The following is a 22,739-nucleotide window of genomic DNA, read 5'->3' as shown; positions in this document are numbered from 1 at the left end:
CTAGCAATGTTCTATGAAGGACTCAAGATAGTCCAAGAGAGCCTGTTCAAGTCACAAGTCAGCATCCACTATAATTCCATGCCCGTCCCAGCACCAAATGGAACCTTCCTCATGGAGACACACAAAACTGTTGGGCAACAGATGCTGATCTTTCCTCACCTCTTGGAGATGGTGCTGCATATCATCCAGGTGGTCATCAGCTACTTCCTCACACTCATCTTTATGACCTACAATGGGTACCTCTGCATTGCCATAGCAGCTGGGGCTGGCACAGGATACTTCTTGTTCAGCTGGAAGAAAGCAGTGGTGGTGGTCATCTACTTTTATTGAGAAAAGAAATGTACTATTCCTTTTGAAATTATTTATATAATGCACACTTACTCTAACATATTTGAAAATGGAATCTCAATTGCCAATTACTGATGAAATAATATAATGAAAAAAAAGAAATAATATAATGAATATTATTTCTATACAATTGAATAATGTGTATTTGTAAGGCTGTGATTTTGCATAAGACAAGGGACTATATTTAACTTGAGGAAGATTATTTAGGGTAGTTAGAACACTGAAACAAATATCTTAATCATACTTATGTTTCTTTGTTTAAACTTACAATCTGTGACCTAAAATCCAAATTGTAAACTATTGAGAGAGGACAATACCCCAATATAAGGCAGAGTTAGAGAATGTTGGTCCCACTCCTGCTGAGGTAGAGCTCATCCTCAGGTTAGTTTGTTATATTAGCAATTACCATAAGAACTTGAATTTCTTTAATCTGTAAAAGGAAAAAATACATCATACTCTCTGTGATGCAGCATTCAATGTTTGCTTTAATGCTTCAAATACAGATTCAATATTATTCTGTCATCACTGTTAATGATTTTCCAAGTTAAACATGCACAAAGCTGTTTGCATTCATCTCATGCAATTGGATAGAGAAAGGCAAGAATAAACATGGAGGCTGTATGTCTCCCCATATGGTACTGACAGCATCCTCTTGTCTGTCAGGTGTCTTGGTCAGGCTATTCAGTGTGGTTTGATCATAGTCATCCTTATTCATCAAAATGCATCAGTGATTTGCGGAGCCCTCTCAAGCACCCTCATCTCCCTGCATCCTCTCAGCAAAGAACTTCAAGGTCATAATATCTTACTCACCATGCTGGTCCTTGCTTTGCTCTGATCACAAATATAGACTAGGTCAGTGGGTGCTTTTTTCACTCCAATGGACTGTTCTTAAAAGATACACAGAGCTGAGCTTTCATCTGCCAATAACGGTAGGATTTAATAGAAAGATTATTAATTGTTGCATTGTGTTCTAGACTTATTAGATATTTTTAAGGCTTCAGAATCATTTGCAATGTTGCCCACAGTTTCAGGACCCCAGAACATGTGATTGTAATAAGTTAAGTATTATAATTAGGCTTTGAATTAACACAAAAGTATAAAATGCATTTGAAACTTGAAAATTCTCCTTGAAATATTCTTGCATTGTAAGGACTTGTAAGATTTTCCCAGAAAGGGGATCTAATCCTCTTTTCCTATTTTCAAGGGCTCTTTAAATGTAACATTTACTATGTCAGAAATTTTAGAAAGTTACAAAGGTTTAAATCTCCGTTTTTAAATTGTAGTTCAAATCACATTTATATACATTTGTTCCAGAGTAGGTAACTGTTACTTCTTTAAGTGTAACCAATTTAATTTAACTTTATTTATTTTCAGAGTCTAATGGAAACTCAGCCTCTCAGCAGCAAGATACAGGACTCAACAGTGAGTTTCAGTCAGGGACATCTCAGTGATGTGTAATTTTTCTTTATACATTTTAGTTTCCATGAAAAATTAATTTCTATGTGCATAAAGCAGATGATATTTGGGCAAATAATGAAAACCTTGTCTGCTGAATAGCAGTGACCATCTAATTCCAGGTTTCTCCTTCACACTTCACACTTATTATTACAAGAGTAATTGCAACTTGGAGAGGTATGTACTGGAGAGAAACAAGATGAGATTCTCCAGAGAGATCTGAACCAGAGTTAAAATAATAAATATTTATATTTATGTTTCTACTTATTTATGCATGCATCACATATTTATCAATATTTTATTTATTAATTATATATTTTATTTATTATATATGTTTATTCATGTAAAATTAGCATATATACACACATAAATCTGTATTTACAAGTGTTCAGACCTTCAGAGATTATCAAATTCAAATGCTTAAATATATAGATAGATACTGAAACTGGAAAACTGAGGTATCTCACATAGTAAGACAATAGTGATAGCCATCTCTTACATAGATTCTACAAAAAATAATACTGTAAGTATTAACTCTTTAAACTAACACTATGTGTTTATTCTTCTCTAACTGGTAATGTTCAAAGCACTTTCATTATTTTATATTACTTAATCATAACCACACCTGTTGTCAAAATTATTATTTTATCTTGTTTTTATGTATAGTGGACAGTGGAATAGTGGGTAGAGGAAAATCTAGATCTATAACTGTGGTTAGCTGAGATTCTGAGATCCCTACCCCATGCCACTCAGGTTTCTAAAGGGTCAGTCATGTGTGAGAACTCTGACATATCCTGTGGAATGTATGGCTCACTCCACACAGTTTAGCCTCACTGGGTAGTCCTATTCTATGGGAATGGGAGGAATTTAAAAAAAAATGGTATAGACTTTCTGCAAATTGTGTTTGTTACTTTTTAAATCCCTCTTACATAAAATATACATTCTATAATTTTGTAGGATTCCATTTGGGTTCTAAAAGCAGAGAGAGAAATTAGATTTGTATGACAAAATCCCTAAACATGGAGTTTTATTTATCTTTTCTTTCAATAATTCACTTTTTGTGTTTAAGTTATCATCTTTGCAAATTCCCAATATATGTTGATAAATGCCAATATCATATCACCTGATCTGCAGCCTGAGTTACCAAATATATTTACTCAAAGTACTTAATTCTTCATTTCCTACTAAATTCTAAACATTAGGTAATTAATCATCCCCATGTCTACACTCCATGAAACTTCCTCTGATTAGCACAATGAGTTTGGGATAAACAAACACATACTCACATACACAGTCTCAGTAAATATATATTTATTTGTTTCAGATGGAAGAATCCCATGACTGACCATTAATCCCAAAGCTCTTCTCAGTGGTATAAGTGAAACCTTATGAAAAACATGAACTGGATGGCCAATTACACTGGAGAGTCTGATTTCATCCTGGTGGGAATCTTCAGTCAATCAAATCACCCAGCTCTCCTGTGTGTGGTCATTTTTGTAGTTTTCTTGATGGCTTTAACTGGGAATGCTGTCCTGATTCTTCTGATACATTTTGATGCTCACCTCCACACTCCTATGTACTTTTTCATCAGCCAGTTGTCTCTCATGGATGTAATGTACATTTCTATCACTGTGCCCAAGATGCTCATAGACCAGATCATGGGTATAAGTAATATATCAGCCCCTGAGTGTGGAATGCAAATGTTTCTCTATGTGACACTGGCGGGTTCAGAATGTTTTCTTCTAGCCACCATGGCCTATGATCGCTATATGGCCATCTGCCATCCTCTTCATTACCCTGTCCTCATGAACCACAGATTGTGTCTTCTACTGGCATCTGGCTGCTGGTTTCTGGGATCTGTGGATGGATTTATGCTCACGCCCATCACTATGACGTTCCCTTTCTGCAGATCCCGGGAGATCCATCATTTCTTCTGTGAAGTCCCTGCTGTAATGAAGCTCTCCTGCTCAGATACCTCCCTTTATGAGACAGTCATGTACCTGTGCTGTGTCCTCATGCTCCTCATCCCTGTGACAGTCATTTCAAGCTCCTATTATTTCATCCTCCTCACCATCCACAGGATGAATTTAGCAGAGGGTCAGAAGAAGGCCTTTGCCACTTGTTCTTCCCATATGACTGTGGTCATTCTCTTCTATGGGGCTGCTGTCTATACCTACATGCTCCCCACCTCCTATCACACCTCTGAGAAGGACATGATTGTATCTGTCTTTTATACCATCCTCACTCCTGGATTAAATCCTTTAATCTACAGTCTCAGGAATAAGAATGTCATGGGAGCACTGAAGAAAATGTTGAATGTGGGACCTGTTTTTCAAGAAACTATAAAATAGAAACTTTTTATATTAATTATTTCATTCTTTTTTTCCAAACATTATAACTCCAGAATCTTTTGCCAGTGATATTTCTTAAACTTTCATCTCATAATGCCTCATATAATTTGCATACCTCTTTTAGGAATTGCTTCTGTGTACTACAAAGCTCTTTGATTAGATACCATTTCCCCATTTAAAATGAATTTTACTATCATATTGTCCTGACATTACACTTACTGACATTGATTATTACATATTCTGTAGGAGAATATACATACTTATAGAAAATACATTATGAGAATATGGAGTGGTAAAGGTTATGAGGTGGTATTAAATTGTTCTTATTTTTTAAAGTTATCTTTGATAAGATATAAAGAGAGAAACAGAGAGATTTATGGAATTATGAATCAATTTGAGAGAGAAATAAAGATTGACAGAAATTATGAAGCAAATGAGCAAAATGTTAACAGTAGACAGAGAGTATATAGGTGTTCTTTGTACTTTCTTATTTCTACTACATTTATATAAATCTGACATTAACTTCAAATAAAGAGTCAAAATATCTTTCTCCCCCAACTTTTACAAATTTTGAATTATCTGTTTGGTGGTTGTGTAAGTAACAATATCCTAAAAAACACACACTTTGGCTTTCCATCTCTAAGGTGATCCAATTATTGAATCATATTTATTGGAGCCTATCTTGTTCTACATGATCCATTCCTAAAGACATATAGTGGAAGGTAATAGTCATCACCATGTGGTAAATTTAGAATCCAGAATTGCATAGGGGACTGTGGGGAAAATGGTAATGCAGAGCAGAATGAAGACTTAGGGAAGGTTCTTTGCATGAGGTAACATCTGAGTTGGGTTTAACTACATAATTTACTAAACAAATAGGGCACCAAATAGTCTATCCTTCATTTATTCAATAAATATTTTATGATATATTATAATAAAGATATTAGCTAAGGACTGTTAAAATATAAATAATATTTGGATGCTATTTTGAATAAATTTGAATAGTTGTAGTTGTATATTTCAATAAGTGGTAAAAAGTATGATATGCTTTGATGTTGATTTGGAAAGGCCACAGCTCATATGAACACATCAATTATACTGAGATATGTGAGTGCATTCAAGCCAAGAGGACTGAAAGAAGACCTTGGAGCTCATTTTTAAATGGTGACTAGATGTTACCCTCAGATAAGTACTGAAGTCTGAGTTGAAGGAATTTTCTCAGGGACAAGATGTCTTATACGAGGCACAACATGAGCAGAGGAGATGGTTGACCAAATGGGAACAGTACATATTCCAATGGAACCTCCTTGTTATCCTCACTTTAGATACTAATTTCTTGCCTTTCCTTAACGAGGCTAGGACTTCTAGTACTATGTTGAACAACAGTGGTGACAGTGAACATCTCTGTCCAATTCCTGACCTTATGGGAAAACCTCTCAGTTTTTCCTCATTGAGAATGATATTCACTGTGGGTTTTTCATGGATGGATTTTATGTTCCCTCTATCCCTACACTGTGGAGAGCTTTAATCAAAAAGGATGCTATATTTTATTAAATGCTTTTTCTGCATCAGTTGAGAGGATCATAGGGTGTCTGATCTTTCTTTTGCTAATGTGATGTATCACATAGATTCATTTGCAAATGTTGAACCATTTTTGCATCCCAGAAATAAATCTCATCTTGTTGTGGTGAACAATCCTTTTAATATGCTGTTGTATCCTATTGGCTAGTATCTTGGTGAGAATTTTGACACCTGTGTTCATCAGGGATATTGGCTTTTAATTCTCCTTTTTGGTGTGGTCTTTGTCTGTCTTGGGGATCAAAGTAATGGTGACCTCATAAAACAAATTTGGGAATTTTCCTTGTATTTCTAGTTGTCTTTTGAAATAACTTCAGAAATATAGGTATTAGGTCTTTAAATGTTTGGTAGAAATTTGCTGGGAAGCAATCTGGCCCTGAACTCTTGTTTGTTGGGAAATTTTTGATTACTGATTCAATTTATTCCGGATTATGGGTCTATTCAGGTTTTCTTTTTTTTTTTTTTCTATTCAGGTTTTCTATTTCTTATTGTTAGTTTCCAGGAAGGCAACCATTTCTTCTAGAATGCCTAATTTGTTGCCATATAGTTCCTCATAATATGTTCTTTTTTTAATAATAAATTTTTTTCTTGGTGTTCAATTTACCAACATACAGAATAACACCCAGTGCTCATCCCATCAAGTGCCCCCCTCATTGCCCATCACCCATTCGCCCCACCCTCGCCCTCCTCCCCTTCCACCACGCCTAGTTCGTTTCCCAGAGTTAGAAGTCTTCATGTTGTGTCTCCCTTTCTGATATTTCCTACCCATTTCTTCTCTCTTCCCTTCTATTCGCTTTCACTATTATTTATATTCCCCAAATGAATGAGACCATATAATGTTTGTACTTCTCTGATTGACTTATTTCACTCAGCATAATACCCTCCAGTTCCATCCAGGTTGAGGCAAATGGTGGGTATTTGTCATTTCTAATGGCTGAGTAATATTCCATTGTATACATAAACCACAACTTCTTTATCCATTCATCTTTCAATGGACACCGAGGCTGTTCCAAAGTTTGGCTATTGTGGACATTGCTGCTAGAAACATCGGGGTGCAGGTGTCCCGGCATTTCATTGCATCTGAATCATTGGGGTAAATCCCCAACAGTGCAATTCCTGGGTCGTAGGGCAGGTCTATTTTTAACTCTTCGAGGAACCTCCACACAGTTTTCCAGAGTGGCTGCACCAGTTCACATTCCCACCAACAGTGTAAGAGGGATCCCTTTTCTCCACATCCTCTCCAACATTTGTTGTTTCCTGCCTTGTTAATTGTCGCCATTCTCACTGGTGTGAGGTGGTATCTCATTGTGGTTTTGATTTGTATTTCCCTGATGGCAAGTGATGCAGAGCATTTCCTCATGTGCTTGTTGGCCATGTCTAGGTCTTCCTCTGTGAGATTTCTGTTCATGTATTTTGCCCATTTCATGATTGGATTGTTTGTTTCTTTGCTGTTGAGTTTAAGAAGTTCTTTATAGATCTTGGAAACTAGCCCTTTATCTGATACATCATTTGCAAATATCTTCTCCCATTCTGTAGGCTGTCTTTGAGTTTTGTTGACTGTATCCTTTGCTGTGCAAAAGCTTCTTTCTTCATGAAGTCCCAAAAGTTCATTTTTGCTTTTGTTTCTTTTCCCTTCGTGGATGTATCCTGCAAGCAGTTACTGTGGCCAAGTTCAAAAAGGGTGTTGCCTGTGCTCTCCTCTAGGATTTTGATGGAATCTCGTCTCACGTTTAGATCTTTCATCCATTTTGAGTTTATCTTTGTGTATGGTGAAAGAGAGTGGTCTAGTTTCATTCTTCTGCATGTGGATGTCCAATTTTCCCAGCACCATTTATTGACATTTATTTATTTATTTACTGTCCCTTTTCCAGTGGATAGTCTTTCCTCCTTTATCGAATATTAGTTGACCATGAAGTTGAGAGTCCACTTCTGGGTTCTCCAGTCTGTTCCATTGATCTATGTGTCTGTTGTTGTGCCAGTACCACACTGTCTTGATAACCGCAGCTTTGGAGTACAATGTGACATCTGACATTGTGACGCTCCAAGCTATGGTTTTCTTTTATAAACTTCCCCTGGCTATTCGGAGTCTTCTCTGATTCCACACAAATCTTAAATTACTTTGTTCCAACTCTCTCAGGAAGGTCGATGGCATTTTGATAGGGATTTCATTATATGTGTAAGTTGCCCTGGGTAGCATCGACATTTTCACAATATTAATTCTTCCATCCATGAACATGGAATATTTTTCCATCTCTTTGTGTCTTCCTCAATTTCTTTCAGAAGTGTTCTATAGTTCTTAGGGTATAGATCCTTTACCTCTTTGGTTTGGTTTATTCCTAGGTATCTTATCCTTTTGGGTGCAATTGTAAATGGGATTGAATCCTTAATTTCTCTTTCTTCAGTCTCATTGTTAGTGTATAGAAATGCCACTGACTTCTGGGCATTGATTTTGTATCCTGCCACGCTGCCAAATTGCTGTATGAGTTCTAGCAATCTTGGGGTGGAGGCTTTTGGGTTTTCTATGTAGAGTATCATGTCTACAGCGAAGTGGGAGAGTTTGACTTCTTTTTTGCCAATTTGAATGGCTTTAATGTATTTTGTTGTCTGATTGTTGAGACTAGGACTTCCAATACTATGTTGAAGAGCAGTGGTGAGAGTGGACATCCCTTTCTTGTTCCTGATCTTAGGGGAAAGTCTCCCAGTGCTTCCCCATTGAGAATTATATTTGCTGTGGGCTTTTTGTAGATGGCTTTTAAGATGTTGAGGAATGTTCCCTCTATCCCTACACTCTCAAGAGTTTTGATCAGGAATGGATGCTGTATTTTGCCAAATGCTTTCTCTGCATCTAATGAGAGGATCATATGGTTCTTGGTTTTTTTCTTGTTGATATGGTGAATCACATTGATTGTTTTACGAGTGTTGAAACAGCCTTGCATCCCGGGAATAAATCCTACTAGGTCAAGGTTAATAATCTTCTTAATGTACTGCTGGATCCTATTAGCTAGTATCCTGTTGAGAATTTTTGCATCCATGTTCATCAGGGATACTGGTCTATAATTCTCCTTTTTGGTGGGGTCTTTGTCTGGATTTGGAATTAAGGTGATGCTGGCCTCATATAACAAATTTGGAATATTCCATCTCTTTCTATCTTTCCAAACAGCTTTAGTAGAATAGGTATGGTTTCCACTTTAAACGTTTGATAGAATTCTCCTGGGAAGCCATCCGGCCCTGGACTTTTGTGTCTTGGGAGATTTTTGATGACTGCTTCAATTTCCTCCCTGGTTATTGGCCTGTTCAGGTTATCTATTTCTTCCTGTTCCAGTTTTGGTAGTTTGTGGCTTTCCAGAAATCCGTCCATTTCTTCTAGATTGCCTAATTTATTGGTGTATAGCTCTTCATAATATGTTTTTAAAATCGTTTGTATTGCCTTGTTGTTGGTCATGGTCTCTACTTTCTCATTCATGATTTTATTAATTTGAGTCTTCTCTCCTTTTTTTAAAAAGATTTACTCATTTATTTATGATAGACCCAGAGAGAGAGAGAGAGGCAGAGACACAGGAGGAGGGAAAAGCAGGCTCCAAACTGGGAGCCCGGCGCAGGACTCAATCCCGGGACTCCAGGATCGCACCCCGGGCCAAAGGCAAGCACCAAACCACTGAGCCACCCAGTGATCCCCTCTCTCTTCTTTTTAATAAGGCTGGCTAATGGTTTATCTATCTTATTAATTCTTTCAAAGAACCAACTCCTGGTTCTGTTGTTCTGTTCCACAGGTCTTCTGGTCTCGATTTCGTTGAGTTCTGCTCGAACTTTAATTAACTCTCTTCTTCTGCTGGGTGTAGGATCTATTTGCTGTTTTTTCTCTAGCTGCTTTACGTGTAAGGTTAGCCTTTGTATTTGAGTTCTTTCCAGTTTTGGATGGATGCTTGTATTGCGATGTATTTCCCCCTCAAGACTGCTTTTGCTGCATCCCAAAGATTTTGAATGGTTGTATCTTCATTCTCATTAGTTTTCACGAATCTTTTTAGTTCTTCCTTAATTTCCTGGTTGACCCTTTCATCTTTTAGCAGGATGGTCCTTAACCTCCACATGTTTGAGGTCCTTCCAAACTTCTTGTTGTGATTTAGTTCTAATTTCAAGGCATTATGGTCTGAGAATATGCAGGGGATGATCCGCATTTTTGGTATTGGTTCAGACCTGATTTGTGACCCAGTATGTGGTATATTCTGGAGAAAGTTCCATGTGCTCTTGAGAAGAATTTATTTTCCGTTACGTTTGGACATAAAGTTCTGTAGATATCTGTGAAATCCATCTGGTCCAGTGTTTCAATTAAAGCTCTTGTTTCTTTGGATATGTTGTGCTTAGAATACCTGTCGATTGTAGAAAGTGTTAGATTGAAGTCACCAAGTATAAGTGTATTATTATCTAAGTATGTCTTAACTATGGTTATTAATTGATTGATATATTTGGCAGCTCCCACATTCGGGGCATATATATTGAGGATTGTTAAGTCCTCTTGTTGGATAGATCCTTTAAATATGATATAGTGTCCCTCTTCATCTCTCACTACAGTCTTCGGGGTAAATTTTAGTTTATTTGATATAAGGATGTCTACTGCTTTCTTTTGAGGACCATTTGAATGGTAAATGATTGTCCAACCTTTTATTTTCAGGCTGTAGCTGTCCTTATGTCTAAAATGAGTCGTTTGTAGACAGCAAATACATGGGTCCTGCTTTTTATCCAGTCTGAAACTCTGCGCTTTTTGACGGGGTCTTTAAGCCCGTTCATGTTCAGAGTTACTATTGAAAGATATGAGTTTAGTGTCATCATGATGTCTATTCAGTCCTTGTTTTTGTGGGTTGTTCCACTGGACTTCTTCTTAAAGGGGAATCTTAAGAGTCTCCCCTAAAATTTCTTGCAGAGCTGGTTTGGTGGTCACATATTCTTTCATTTCCTGCCTGTCCTGGAAGCTCTTTATGTCTCCTTCTAATCTGAATGAGAGCCTTGCTGGATAAAGTATTCTTGGCTGCATGTTTTTCTCATTTAGGACCCTGAATATATCCTGCCAGCCCTTTCTCGCCTGCCAGGTCTCTGTGGAGAGGTCTGGTGTTAATCTGATATTTCTCCCCGTATAAGTTAGGGATCTCTTGTCTCCTGCTGCTTTAAGGATCTTCTCTTTATCTTTGGAATTTGCAAGCTTAACTATTAAATGCGGAGGTGTTGAACGGTTTTTATTGATTTTAGGGGGGGGATCTCTCTATTTCCTGGATCTGAATGCCTGTTTCCCTTCCCAGATTAGAAAAGTTTTCAGCTATGATTTGTTCAAATACATCCTCTGGATCTCTGTCCCTTTTGGTGCCCTCGGGAACCCTAATTAAATGTAGATTTTTTTCTTCAGGCTGTCACTTATTTCCTTTAATCTATTCTCATGATCTTTTAATTTTCTCCTTTTTCCTCAGTTTCCCTCTTTGCCATCAACTTGTCTTTTATGTCACTCACTCGGTCTTCCACCTCGTTAACCCTCATTGTTAGGACCTCTACTTTGGATTGCATCTCATTTAATTGATTTTTAATTTCTGCCTGATTAGATCTAAATTCTGCAGTCATGAAGCCTTTTGAATCCTTTATGTTTTTTTCTAGAGCCACCAGTAGCTGTATAATAGTGCTTCTAAATTGGCTTTCTTTTTTTTTTTTTTTTTAAAGATTTTATTTATTTATTCATGATAGTCACACAGAGAGAGAGAGAGAGGCAGAGACACAGGCAGAGGGAGAAGCAGGCTCCATGCACCGGGAGCCCGATGTGGGATTCGATCCGGGGTCTCCAGGATCAGCCCCGGGCCAAAGGCAGGCGCCAAACCGCTGCGCCACCCAGGGATCCCCTAAATTGGCTTTCTGACATTGAATTGTAATCCAAAGTTTGTAACTCTGTGGGAGATAGGAGTGTTTCTGATTTTTTCTTTTGAGGTGAGGTTTTCCTTTTAGTCATTTTGCTGAGTGCAGAGTGGCCAAAAACACGTTGTATTGGGAAAAGGAGAAGAAGAGAGAACAGAAAGAAGAAAATAAAAAGAAAAAAAGAAAAAAGAAAAATGAAGAAGAAAGAAAATAAAGAGAAGAAAAGAAAAAAAGACGAAAAAAGGGCGGGGAAGCAAACAGAAATCAAAAAACAAACAAACAAAAGAAAAAACGAGGTGGAGTATCCTCTGATGGTGTATACTGTAAATCTCTGGAGTTCCCCTGGAACTTTCCAGTGCTGCTTGGTCAATAATTTGTTTTTCCCCTGTCCGTCTAGCTGGTCTTCTGGGGGAGGGACCTGCTGTGCTGATTTTCAGGTGTTAGCACTTGGGGGAGCTGCTCTGCCCCCTGCCTGGTGCAGGGCTCAGTGGGGGTTGTTTACCCCATGAGGCCACAGGAGGAACAAACCCCAGTGGCAGCGCCAGCTCTGGAGCCCTGGAGTCAGCTCCCGCAGTAACTAAGGAGCTCTCCGTCTGCAGGGCCTGGAGGCTCCGGGCTGGGCCGCTGATCTGCTCAGCTCCAGGCAGGAGCGTCCTTGGGGTCCTAGGCCCTCCCGGTCTTTGCCTGTCCCGGGGGAGGCCGGATCCTGGGCTGTGTCCCGGCGCCCTGTGCTCCGGAGCCTGCTCTGTTTGTTCGATTTGCGCTCCCGCCCCCGCAGCCCCCTCCTCGGAGCCGCCCCCGAGCCCCCCGAGCTGCTCCCGCCCCGCAGCCCCCTCCGCGGAGCCGCCCCCGAGCCCCCCCAGCTGCTCCCGCCCCGCAGCCCCCTCCGCGGAGCTGCCCCCGAGTCCCCGAGCTCCTCCCGCCCCGCAGCCCCCTCCGCGGAGCCGCCCCCGAGCCCCCCGAGCTGCTCCGGGTCCCGCCGTGCGCGCTGCAGCCCTTAGGGAGCTCGGCGCACTCTCCCGGGGCGCAGGTGTCTGTTAGTGTCCCCGGGAGCCCGAGGGCATCCCCGCCCTCCTGGGTCCTGCTCCAACTCCCTGCGAGCCCCTTTCCGCCCGGGAAGGTCGGTGCAGCTCCTGCTCCTCCTGGTCGGGGCTCTCCTGTCCTGGGGACACTGGCCCTGGCCTCAGCCCGGCTCCTCGCGGGGCCCCTCCCTCTCGGAGGGCTTTTGTGTCTTTATTTCTTTTTCCCCGTCTTCCTACCTGATAGAAGCGCGAACTCTTCTCACTGTAGCATTCCAGCTGGTCTCTCTTTAAATCTCAGGCCGAATTCGTAGATTTTCAGGATGATTTGAAGGTTATCTAGGTAATTTGGTGGGGACAGGTGACTTGGGGACCCTACTCTTCAGCCATCTTGCCCCGCCTCTGACCAAATGGAATCATTTAAAAAAATAAAATAATAAAATAAAATAAAATAAAATAAAATAAAATAAAAATAAAATGATACACCATCTTAAATTTATTAATATATCTTCAATAATCACCACAGAAAATAGCAAGTGTTGTTGAGGAAGTGGAGAATTTGGAACTCTTGCCTATCATTGGTAGGAATGTAAACTGGCATAACCATTCGGGAAAACAGTATGAAACTTCATCAAAAATTTAAACATAGCTTTGTCATATAAATTTGAATTCTAATTCTGGATAAATGTCCAAAAGTTTTGACAGTATGCTTTATATATAAATTTTATATTATATATGTATATATATTGGAGTTCGATTTGTCAACATATAACACCCAGTGCTCATCCCGTCAATGCCCCCCCTCAGTGCCCATTACCCAGTCAACCCATCCCCCACACCCACCTGCCCTTATACTACCCCTTGACAGTATGCTTTCAAAGAGGTATTTGTACATCCATGTTCATAATAGCATTATTCAGTTACTGAAAAATATATGAAACATATGTGTCCATTGAATGGACTTATAAGCAAAACTATAATGTATACAATGGAATATTAGTCTTAAAAATGAACAACTGAAATATGTTACAACATGGATGAACATTGAGGACATTATGCAAAATGTAAAAAGCCAGTCACACAAATCATGCAGACTAGTATGGTTCCAGTTGTATAAGGTACTTAAGGAAGTCAAAATCAAGAAGTAAAGTAGAATGGTGGTTTCCCGGATGTGTAGGGCATGGTGGAATAATGAGTTGTTTAATGGGTATGGAATTTCTGTTTTTCAAGTTGAAAGAAGTTTTGGAGATTGATGGTGGTGATGATTGCACAATATGAATGCACTTAATACCATTGAACTGTACACTGAAAAATGGCTGAGATGGCAAATTTTATATTATGCGTGTTTTTGCACAAAAAGGGAAAATTGGAAAAATTAAATTGAACATTAAAGCAATTTATTTTGCCAGTTAACTATAGGAGAAAAGGTATAATCGATAATCTAAGAAACAAAGCAAATAAACAAAGGGGGAAAAAGAGACAGAGGCAAACAAAGAAACAGACACTTAACTACAGAGAACAAATTGATAGTCACCAAAGAGGAAGTGAATGTGGGGATGGGTAAAATAGGTGATGAGAATTAAGTGAATAAGGGGTGCATTTGCTATGATGAGCACCAGGTATTGTATGGAAGTATTGAATCACTATATTGTCCACTTGAAACTACTATTGCAATGTAGATTAACTAACTGGAATTTAAATAGAAACTTAAAAATATTTTTAAAAAGATTAAGAAATGAGTCAATGGGAGAAGGACAAACATTATATGTTCTCATTCATTTGGAGAATATAAATAATAGTGAAAAGGAATAGAAGGGAAGGGAGAAGAAATGGGTAGGAAATATCAGAAAGGGAGACACAGCATGAAGACTTCTAACTCTGGGAAACGAACTAGGGGTGGTGGAAGGGGAGGAGGGCGGGGGGTGGGGGTGAATGGGTGACGGGCACTGAGAGGGGCACTTGACGGGATGAGCACTGGGTGTTATTCTGTATGTTGGCAAATTGAACACCAATAAAAAATAAATTTATTATTAAAAAAATATTGAGAAGAGATGTGAAAAACTCCAACTTATTCTCTACTGCAGTACTGATTAGTGTTGTTATTACATAAATTGAACCTAGTTTCATACTTTATACTCATGAAGATATAATGAAAAATTTTACAAATTTTATTGAAGACTAAAAGTTTAGTGAAGATATATATATATACAAATATGTGAAAATATATTTTGTAGTCTATATTTTGTAGACTAATATATTTCACAGATAGAAATTTATTAGCAATGATGAAATCTGAAGCCATTGTTAATATTGGTAAAGACTTTGATGCACATTACATTTAATAATTTTAAGGGCATAAAAAATGCCACTGCAATATCTATTAGCATATTTAGATGTATTAATTGCATGATTCTTCAAAGTCCCAAGCGGATTTATCAACAGAATCTTTTATCCACTCCTCTAAGCAGCAGAGTAAAACCGAGGATGATGTCACTTTGCCACTTTTCTTTATACACTTTATACACTTAACCCAGTGTATTGGTAACTTCATTTACCAATATAGAAGAGGTGCGTAGTGTCTTCTGATGATGGATTCAACCTGAAAGGTGGGCAGAACTGCAGGAGAAAAACAGTGGCTATGGTCCTTGACTTGTTCTGTTCTAGTCTTTCTATTAGTTCTTGACAATATTTTCTCTGTTTTCTCTATTATTCTTAATGAGAACATAGATGCAGATTTCCTTCTGAAATTTAAAACACTTGTGTACTCAATTGCATTCTATTACACTAGAAAGTGGGTTTGAGATTTCCAATTATTGATAGAAGAAAACAGAATACATTTTTCCTATATTGTTGGATTATTTTTTTCCCAGAAAGTTAAATTTTGCAGAAGAATAACTGGTTTCAATTTGAAGAGAATTAATTCTGGTAGTTAGAACACTAAAACAAATACCTTGACTATATTTATGTTTTTCTGCTTAAACTTATAACAGGTTGTCTAAAACTCAAATTATAAATTGTTTTTTTTATTTTTATTTTTATTTTTTTATTTTTATTTATTTTTTTATTTTTTTAATAATAAATTTGTTTTTTATTGGTGTTCAATTTGCCAACATACAGAATAACACCCAGTGCTCATCCCGTCAAGTGCCCTCCTCAGTGCCCGTCACCCATTCACGCCCACCCCCCGCCCTCCTCCCCTTCCACCACCCCTAGTTCATTTCCCAGAGTTAGAAGGCTTTATGTTCTGTCTCCCTTTCTGATATTTCCCACACATTTCTTCTCCTTTCCCTTCTATTCCCTTTCACTATTATTTATATTCCCCAAATGAATGAGAACATATAATGTTTGTCCTTCTCCAATTGACTTATTTCACTCAGCATAATTGCATGACTTTATTTATCTATTTATCTATTTATTTATTTATTTATTTGTTTATTTATTTGTTTGTTTATCTTATTTCATCTTTTTACAGTTTTTTTTTAAATCAGGCTCCTAGGGAATATAGCTAATATCACACAACTAAGCTGAAGATGACTTTGTCTCAGACCAGTAGTGGGATCTACAGCTTGTAACTCTTAGACACGATACTCCCTTAACAATTTATATATCTTCAAATTATAAATCTTCAAATTATAAATCTTCAAATTATAAATTAGTCATCCCCCAACTTAAATAGTAAACTGTTTTCATGAAACTCAACAAATTGGATACAAAGGAGTAAGAACCAATAATCAGGAAAGCTCCCTTGATGGTACAGACTGCACTTCCTCTGTCAGATGCTCTGAGTAGACTGTTCAGTGTGGCTTGATCACAATCACCGCCACTTATTAAAGTACATCAATGACTTTACCAGCAAACCCAGACACCCTCCTGCTTTTCATTTATTCATTCAGCAAACTGTGAATCTTTAGTGTGATTCACTAATTGAAATTAATCTCTTAAAATCTAAATAACAGAAGAAAAACTTTGAATTTACATGTCTCTATTATTTACCAGATAAGACTTTGTTTTGTTTTCCCAAATATAATCACTTTAATTCATAGCAATTAATTTCTCATTTAAACTGATATGCTGAGAAGAAAATGAGGCAACACTGGGATGTTTGTAACTCCAATCCATTTTTTATTCTCTATCTTGCTTTTCAGTGGTTATGCCTAAGTTACATGTTGAAAAATATAAAGAAGAATTAAACTTGGCTACTTGTAAGGAGGAGGTAGTCATTCTATTAAGAAAAATATATATAAATCTCATTTAAAGTATAATTGTATTTATTTTATTTATTTTTTTAAAGTATAATTTTAAAACAGCTACAAAGTACTACAAAAAGCAATACACACAGAATACATATGGCCTTTATTAAGACAAACAATAAAAATTTCTTCTATATTTTCTCTTACAGACATTATGATCTTTGTAACTTTTTAATTTTCTGACATTAAATATTTTTATTTTATTTTAAAAAATATTTTATGTATTTATTTGAGAGAGAAACAGTGAGCAAAAAGAGAAAGCACAAGCCATGGGGAGAGGGAGAGGGAGAAGCAGATTCCCCACTGAGCAGGGAGCCCGGGGTGAGGTTCAATCCCATGACCCTGAGATCATGAACTGAGCCAAAGATATATGCTTAACAAACTGAGTCACAAAGATGGTCCTGTTTTATTTTTTAAAGATTTCATTTATTTATTTTAAGAAAGAAGGAGTGTGAGTAGGGAGAGGGACAGAAAGAATCTCAAGCAGATTTCATGCTAAGTGCAGAGCCCCATGTGGGGTTCAATCTCATGATCCTGAAATCATGACCTGAGTTGAAATCAAGAGTCAAACGCTCAACTGACTGAACTACCCAGGCATCCCTTATTTTTTTAATGCTAAAATTTAAAAGCCCTTGCCAATAATCCTATACTCTAGAATGCTGAAGGAGTAGGTAACACTGCAAACGATTTAGACATCTTAATATAAATATTCAGTACTTAATACAAATATCCAACAAATGTGGATCTCACTGCAACATAAAATTATCTTTTTATCAAATACTACTTTCATTAGCAGATGGAAGCTGATCTTAGTGAACCATTTAAAAACAGTAAAATAAACTAAAACACACCTACTGACATAGTCTATAAGTATGAGCATAGTCTATAGTCTTCTCAGCATATCAGTTTCCATGAGAAATTAATTGCTATATATGTAATATATATGCTTACATATATTACAACAGATACATATATATTACAACTGATATATTTATTTATATATACATATATGTATATCACCTATTCACTTATGTATTTATTTAATTATATATATATTTGTATGGAATAAGCATAAATAAAAATAAACATACACACTTATTCAAGTTGTTTGGGACTACAGAAATTGTGAAGTCTAAATTTTAAATATATGAATATATAAATATATGAATAGATGCTAAACCATATGAAGTAATGCATCTTGCACCATAAGACAATAATGGTCACAGCTATTTTTACATAGATCCTACCCAATAACTAAACATTGGTATGAACACTTTAGACTAAAGTATACATGTTTATCAGTAACTAGTCATGTTCTAATCACTTTTGTTATTTTCCCTCAATCCTTACTACAGCTGAGCTAAAAAATTGTTTATCTTGGTTTTACATAGAGTGGACAGAGAAACAGTGAGTAAAGAGCAGGGGGGTTGGGTCTATGGTTGCATTTGGGCTGAGATTCTAAACATCTCACCTAAAGTCCCATAGGTCTCCAAAAGTTCATTCATGTGTGAGAAACCTGACTTTTTCTTGGTTGGGTGCATTCCTCACTCTACAAAACCACAAAAACTTCACAGGAAAGCTTGCTTCTCTGGGTAAAAGAATCTCTAATATTTGATATTATGTATAATTTAGTTTCAAAATCTTTCTTACCTGGAATAAACCTCTAAGAATTTTAAAAATATTCTTGTTGGTAAACAAAGCATTGATGTTAAATCAATTTAGACTTGTATAATGAAAACTGTAGAATTATATTGTTTATCTATTTTTCAATAATTCAATGATTTGACTTGTTGGCTTAAGTTTGTCAGGTTTAATCCGATTGGTAGTGAAATGAAAAGAGAGGCCAGGCAAAAGTTGGAAGAAACAGGCTTTTAATGGGACGCGCTCTTGGGCAAGGTTCCGAGGCCCTGCAAAGGAGTGAAGCTGGGAAAGTCTCAGGGCCAGGAAGTCACGTGCAGGGGAGTACAAGTGGGCTTTTTTAAGGGGGAGGGGTAAGGGTTGTGTGTCTGTATGGGGTGATAGGTATTAAGGCATGTTACTGGCGGAATTGGTATGGGGCGATAACTGCTTATGCCCTATATGGGGTCTGATACGGTTCAGATTTCCTGCATAGGTCCTGTCTTCCCCTGATAATATGTCCTTGGGAAGTCTGCTGGTGGTGGGAAAGTTCTGAGGCAGGGATAACAAGATAGAGGATCCACTGCCATTTTGTTGGTGCCTCCTGATCCCCCTTGATCCCGCTAGCCCAACAAAGTTTACCTTTTGTAAATTCCCAATATATGTTTATGTATGACACTGTCTGTTATGAGGAAATGTCATGACCTGAATTGTGTCAACTTCAATATTAATAACCAATTATTCTGACCCACAGTTGTAATTTTTTAGTTTTATGATAGATTCACAATAAGTTCTGATTAATAATCCTCAATCTATAGGCCCATAGGACTTTCTCTTTTTTACACAAGTAGGTGTGCACAAACACAAAATTCTCAGTATTTCTTAAATCATTTCAGGTATTTGTATTCCATGAGTGATCCATTGCCTGCAAAGCTTTCACTGGTGAACTTGAGGTCTAGATGAACTGGGCTTAGATGAACCCTCATGGACAACAAAACTTGGATGATCAGTGACAGTGGACAATCTGATTTCATCCTGGTGGGAATTTTCAGTCAGTCAAAACACCCAACTTTTCTCTGTGTGATCATTTTTATTGTTTTCTTGTTGGTATTGTCTGGAAACTCTCTCCTGATATTTCTGATATACTCTGATGCTCACCTCCACACTCCCATGTATTTTTTCATCAGCCAGTTGTCTCTCATGGATGTAATGTACATTTCCATCACTGTACCCAAAATGCTTATGAACCAGGTTTTGAGTATGAATAAGATCTCAACCCTAGAATGTGGGATGCAAATGTTTCTCTATGTAACACTAGGAGGTTCAGAATGTTTTCTTCTAGCCACCATGGCTTATGATCGCTATGTAGCCATCTGCCATCCTCTTCATTACCCTGTCCTCATGAACCATAGATTGTGTCTTCTACTGGCATCTGGCTGCTGGTTTCTGGGATCTGTGGATGGATTCATGCTCACGTCCATCACCATGACCTTCCCCTTCTGCAGAACTCGAGAGATCCATCATTTCTTCTGTGAAGTCCCTGCCATAGTGAAGCTTTCTTGCTCAGATACTTCCCTCTATGAGACAGTCATGTACCTGTGCTGTGTCCTCATGCTTCTTATCCCTGTAGCAGTCATTTCAAGCTCTTATTCTTTCATCCTTTTCACCATTCACAGGATAAACTCAGCAAAAAGCCAGAAATCCTTTGCCACGTGTTCCTCCCATATGACGGTGGTCATTCTCTTTTATGGGGCTGGAGTCTACAACTATATGCTTCCCAGTTTTTACCACACCCCTGAAAAAGACATAATGGTGTCTGTCTTTTATACCATACTTACTCCATTGCTAAACCCTTTAATCTATAGTCTGAGGAATAAAGATGTCACAGAAGCTTTAAAGAAAATGGTGAATGTAGGACCTGTCTTTCAAGAAATTATAAAATAGAAAATTAATATTTTATTCTGTTTTTTCTTCTCTCTACACATTGGAACTTAGGAATCTTATGCCAATGATTCTTTAGGGAATACCTTAGTACATAAATAAATTTCTTGGGACCTCATACCATGGTATCTTATATCATATTCACAACTACTTAACGAATTTCTCTAATGTACTACAATTATCTTTGATTCTAAATCTCCATTCAAAATGTATTGTACTATGCTAATATTTTGAGGTAAAATTAAAGTTTATAACTGTACTCTTATTATATAGAAGAATACTTACATTAAATATATAATGAATTATTTACAGGATAAAGATCATTTGGAGGTAAGAAATTTTCTCAAATAAAAGAGAGAAAAGGAGATAGAGACGGAGAGAGAAAGGGAGGGAAGGCAGAAGGGAGAGAGAGAGAAATTCAGATTGACAGAAAAGTGATAAAGCAGAGTAGGTACAGTGTTAACAACAAAGAGTCTAGGTAAAGGGTATAGGATGTTCTTTGTACCACTCTTATTCATGCTTCATTTCCACAAATTAAATTAAGTCCAAGTAAATAGATAAGATAGTCTTTCTGTCACACATGCTTTTTTTAGGATTTTTAGTCTTAGTTTTTTTTTTTTTTCATACTCTAAAGTGATGCAAAAAGCCTTCAGAGAACAAAAGCTACATAGAGTAACCTGAAGCAGCTTACACTGAGCTTGGCCCCCTGACAGTATGCCTAGGTAAAGACAGCTTACAATCAGTGGAACCAGCTCCTCCCACAGACAGACAGCAACATCTGTTGAACCAAGTTTATGGATCACTAAAAAGCTTATGCACTATGGGAAAATAGTGTATAGAATTTGAGGGGTTTTTTATGAGGTTTTAGTTTGTCATTTAAAATTTTTCTTTTTCTTTTTTGCTTTTCAACTAGTTTCTCATTTTATCAATTCTTTGTTTTTAAATCTTTTTAAATTTTCATTCTTACGTTTATATTTATAGGCATTCTTCATTTTTGGCTTCTTTTCATTGAGATATATCTGTATCCATCTATATATAGATATATATCTATATCTATCTATATATATCTATATATTTATATCTATCTATCTATCTATCTATATTTCATTTCATTTCCTTTCTTTACAATTTTGGGATTTAATGTCTTCTACCAAACAAACCAAAATACATCTAGCACCAAATGACTCCCCTGTTTTATCCATGTGTAAGAATAAATTATATCTTTTTTCCCTTTTTAAAATTTTTCTTTTTTGGTTTCTGATCCCTTTGGATTTGTCTAGTGTGTATTTTGCTGAGGTCATGGATGATATTTTTTTATTTTGTTCTCTCATTCATCTATTCTTTGGAGAAAAAGACTAGAATAAGACATTCAGAGCAAAAGAAAGAACAAGAGGTAATATGGTATATTATGTATCTAATCAATATAGATATAAGTAAAATGACAGAAATTGAATTCAGAATAATGATTACAAACCCTGATTTTAAAAAAAGGAAAAAAAAGACACTAGGGAATACCTTAGTACATAAATAAAATCTTGGGATCTCTGGGTGGCTCAGCAGTTTGATGCCTGCCTTTAGCTCAGGTTGTGATCCTGGAGACCCAGGATCGAGTCCTACATCGGGTTCCCTGCATGGAGCCTGCTTCTCCCTCTGCCTGTCTCTCTCTCTCTCTGCGTCTGTCATGAATAAATAAAATCTTTTAAAAAAACAAATAAAATCTAATCAAGTCAAAATTAAAAATACTTTAAATGAGGTGCAATCTAAAATGGATATTCTAACAGATTGAGTAAATGAGGCAGAAGAGAGAGTCAGTGACATAGAAGACAAAATTATGGATAGGAAAGAAGCTGATGAAAAGAGAGGAAAACAACCGATGGACCATGAGGGGTCAAGAGATCAGGGATGCCATAAAGCAAAACAATATTAGAATTATTGGAATCCTAGAGGAAGAAGAAAGAGATAGAGGGATAGAAGGTATATTTGAGCAAATCGTAGTTGAGAACTTCCCTAATCTGGGAAGGAAACAGGCATTCAAGTCCAGGAAGCACAGAGAACTCCCCTCAAAATCAAGAAAAATAATCAATGCACTGAAATATAATAGTGAAGCTAAGAAATGTCAAAGATAAAGAGAAAATCCTGAAAGTGGTTTGAGGTAAGAGGTCCTTAATGTACAAGGGTAGAAACATTAGTTTGGCATCACAACTATCCACAGAGACCTGAAGGCCAGAATGGATTGGTATGATATAATCAGGGTGGTAAATGAAGAACATGCAGCCAAGAATACTTTATCT

The 22,739-nt window shown here is 37.2% G+C and overlaps 2 protein-coding genes across 16 annotated transcripts in view; both read left to right on the top strand.

The window, feature by feature from the left end:
* The first annotated feature begins 209 nt into the window (after positions 1-209).
* The window catches only part of LOC140609311 (olfactory receptor 2T29-like), a 36,978-nt gene continuing 14,448 nt past the window's right edge, over positions 210-22,739 (top strand). The window contains exons 1-3 of one of the 15 annotated variants that reach the window (XR_012011206.1): positions 210-340; positions 1,723-1,770; positions 20,761-20,778. Coding sequence is in view for 5 of the 15 variants with exons in the window: in XM_072784642.1 (XP_072640743.1) it covers positions 3,192-4,154 (963 nt within the window). In the remaining 10 variants the exon portion in view is untranslated. The other 14 variants (XM_072784642.1, XM_072784644.1, XR_012011205.1 and 11 more) reach the window with 14 other exon arrangements.
* LOC140609581 (olfactory receptor 2T29-like) lies at positions 19,492-20,451 on the top strand. Its single transcript, XM_072784786.1, has one exon. It carries the CDS (start codon positions 19,492-19,494, stop codon positions 20,449-20,451), a length of 960 nt encoding a protein of 319 aa, XP_072640887.1.

Source organism: Canis lupus, chromosome 18, assembly GCF_048164855.1.
Source record: "Canis lupus baileyi chromosome 18, mCanLup2.hap1, whole genome shotgun sequence".
NCBI classification, from domain to species: Eukaryota; Metazoa; Chordata; class Mammalia; order Carnivora; family Canidae; genus Canis; species Canis lupus.
Note: the sequence above shows the minus strand (reverse complement) of the source record. Positions and strands in the feature narration are given on the sequence as shown.

What these genes read in the sequence shown, in the direction of transcription:
- LOC140609581 (XM_072784786.1), top strand. Translation starts at nt 19,492, where the DNA reads ATGGACAACAAAACTTGGATGATCAGTGACAGTGGACAATCTGATTTC.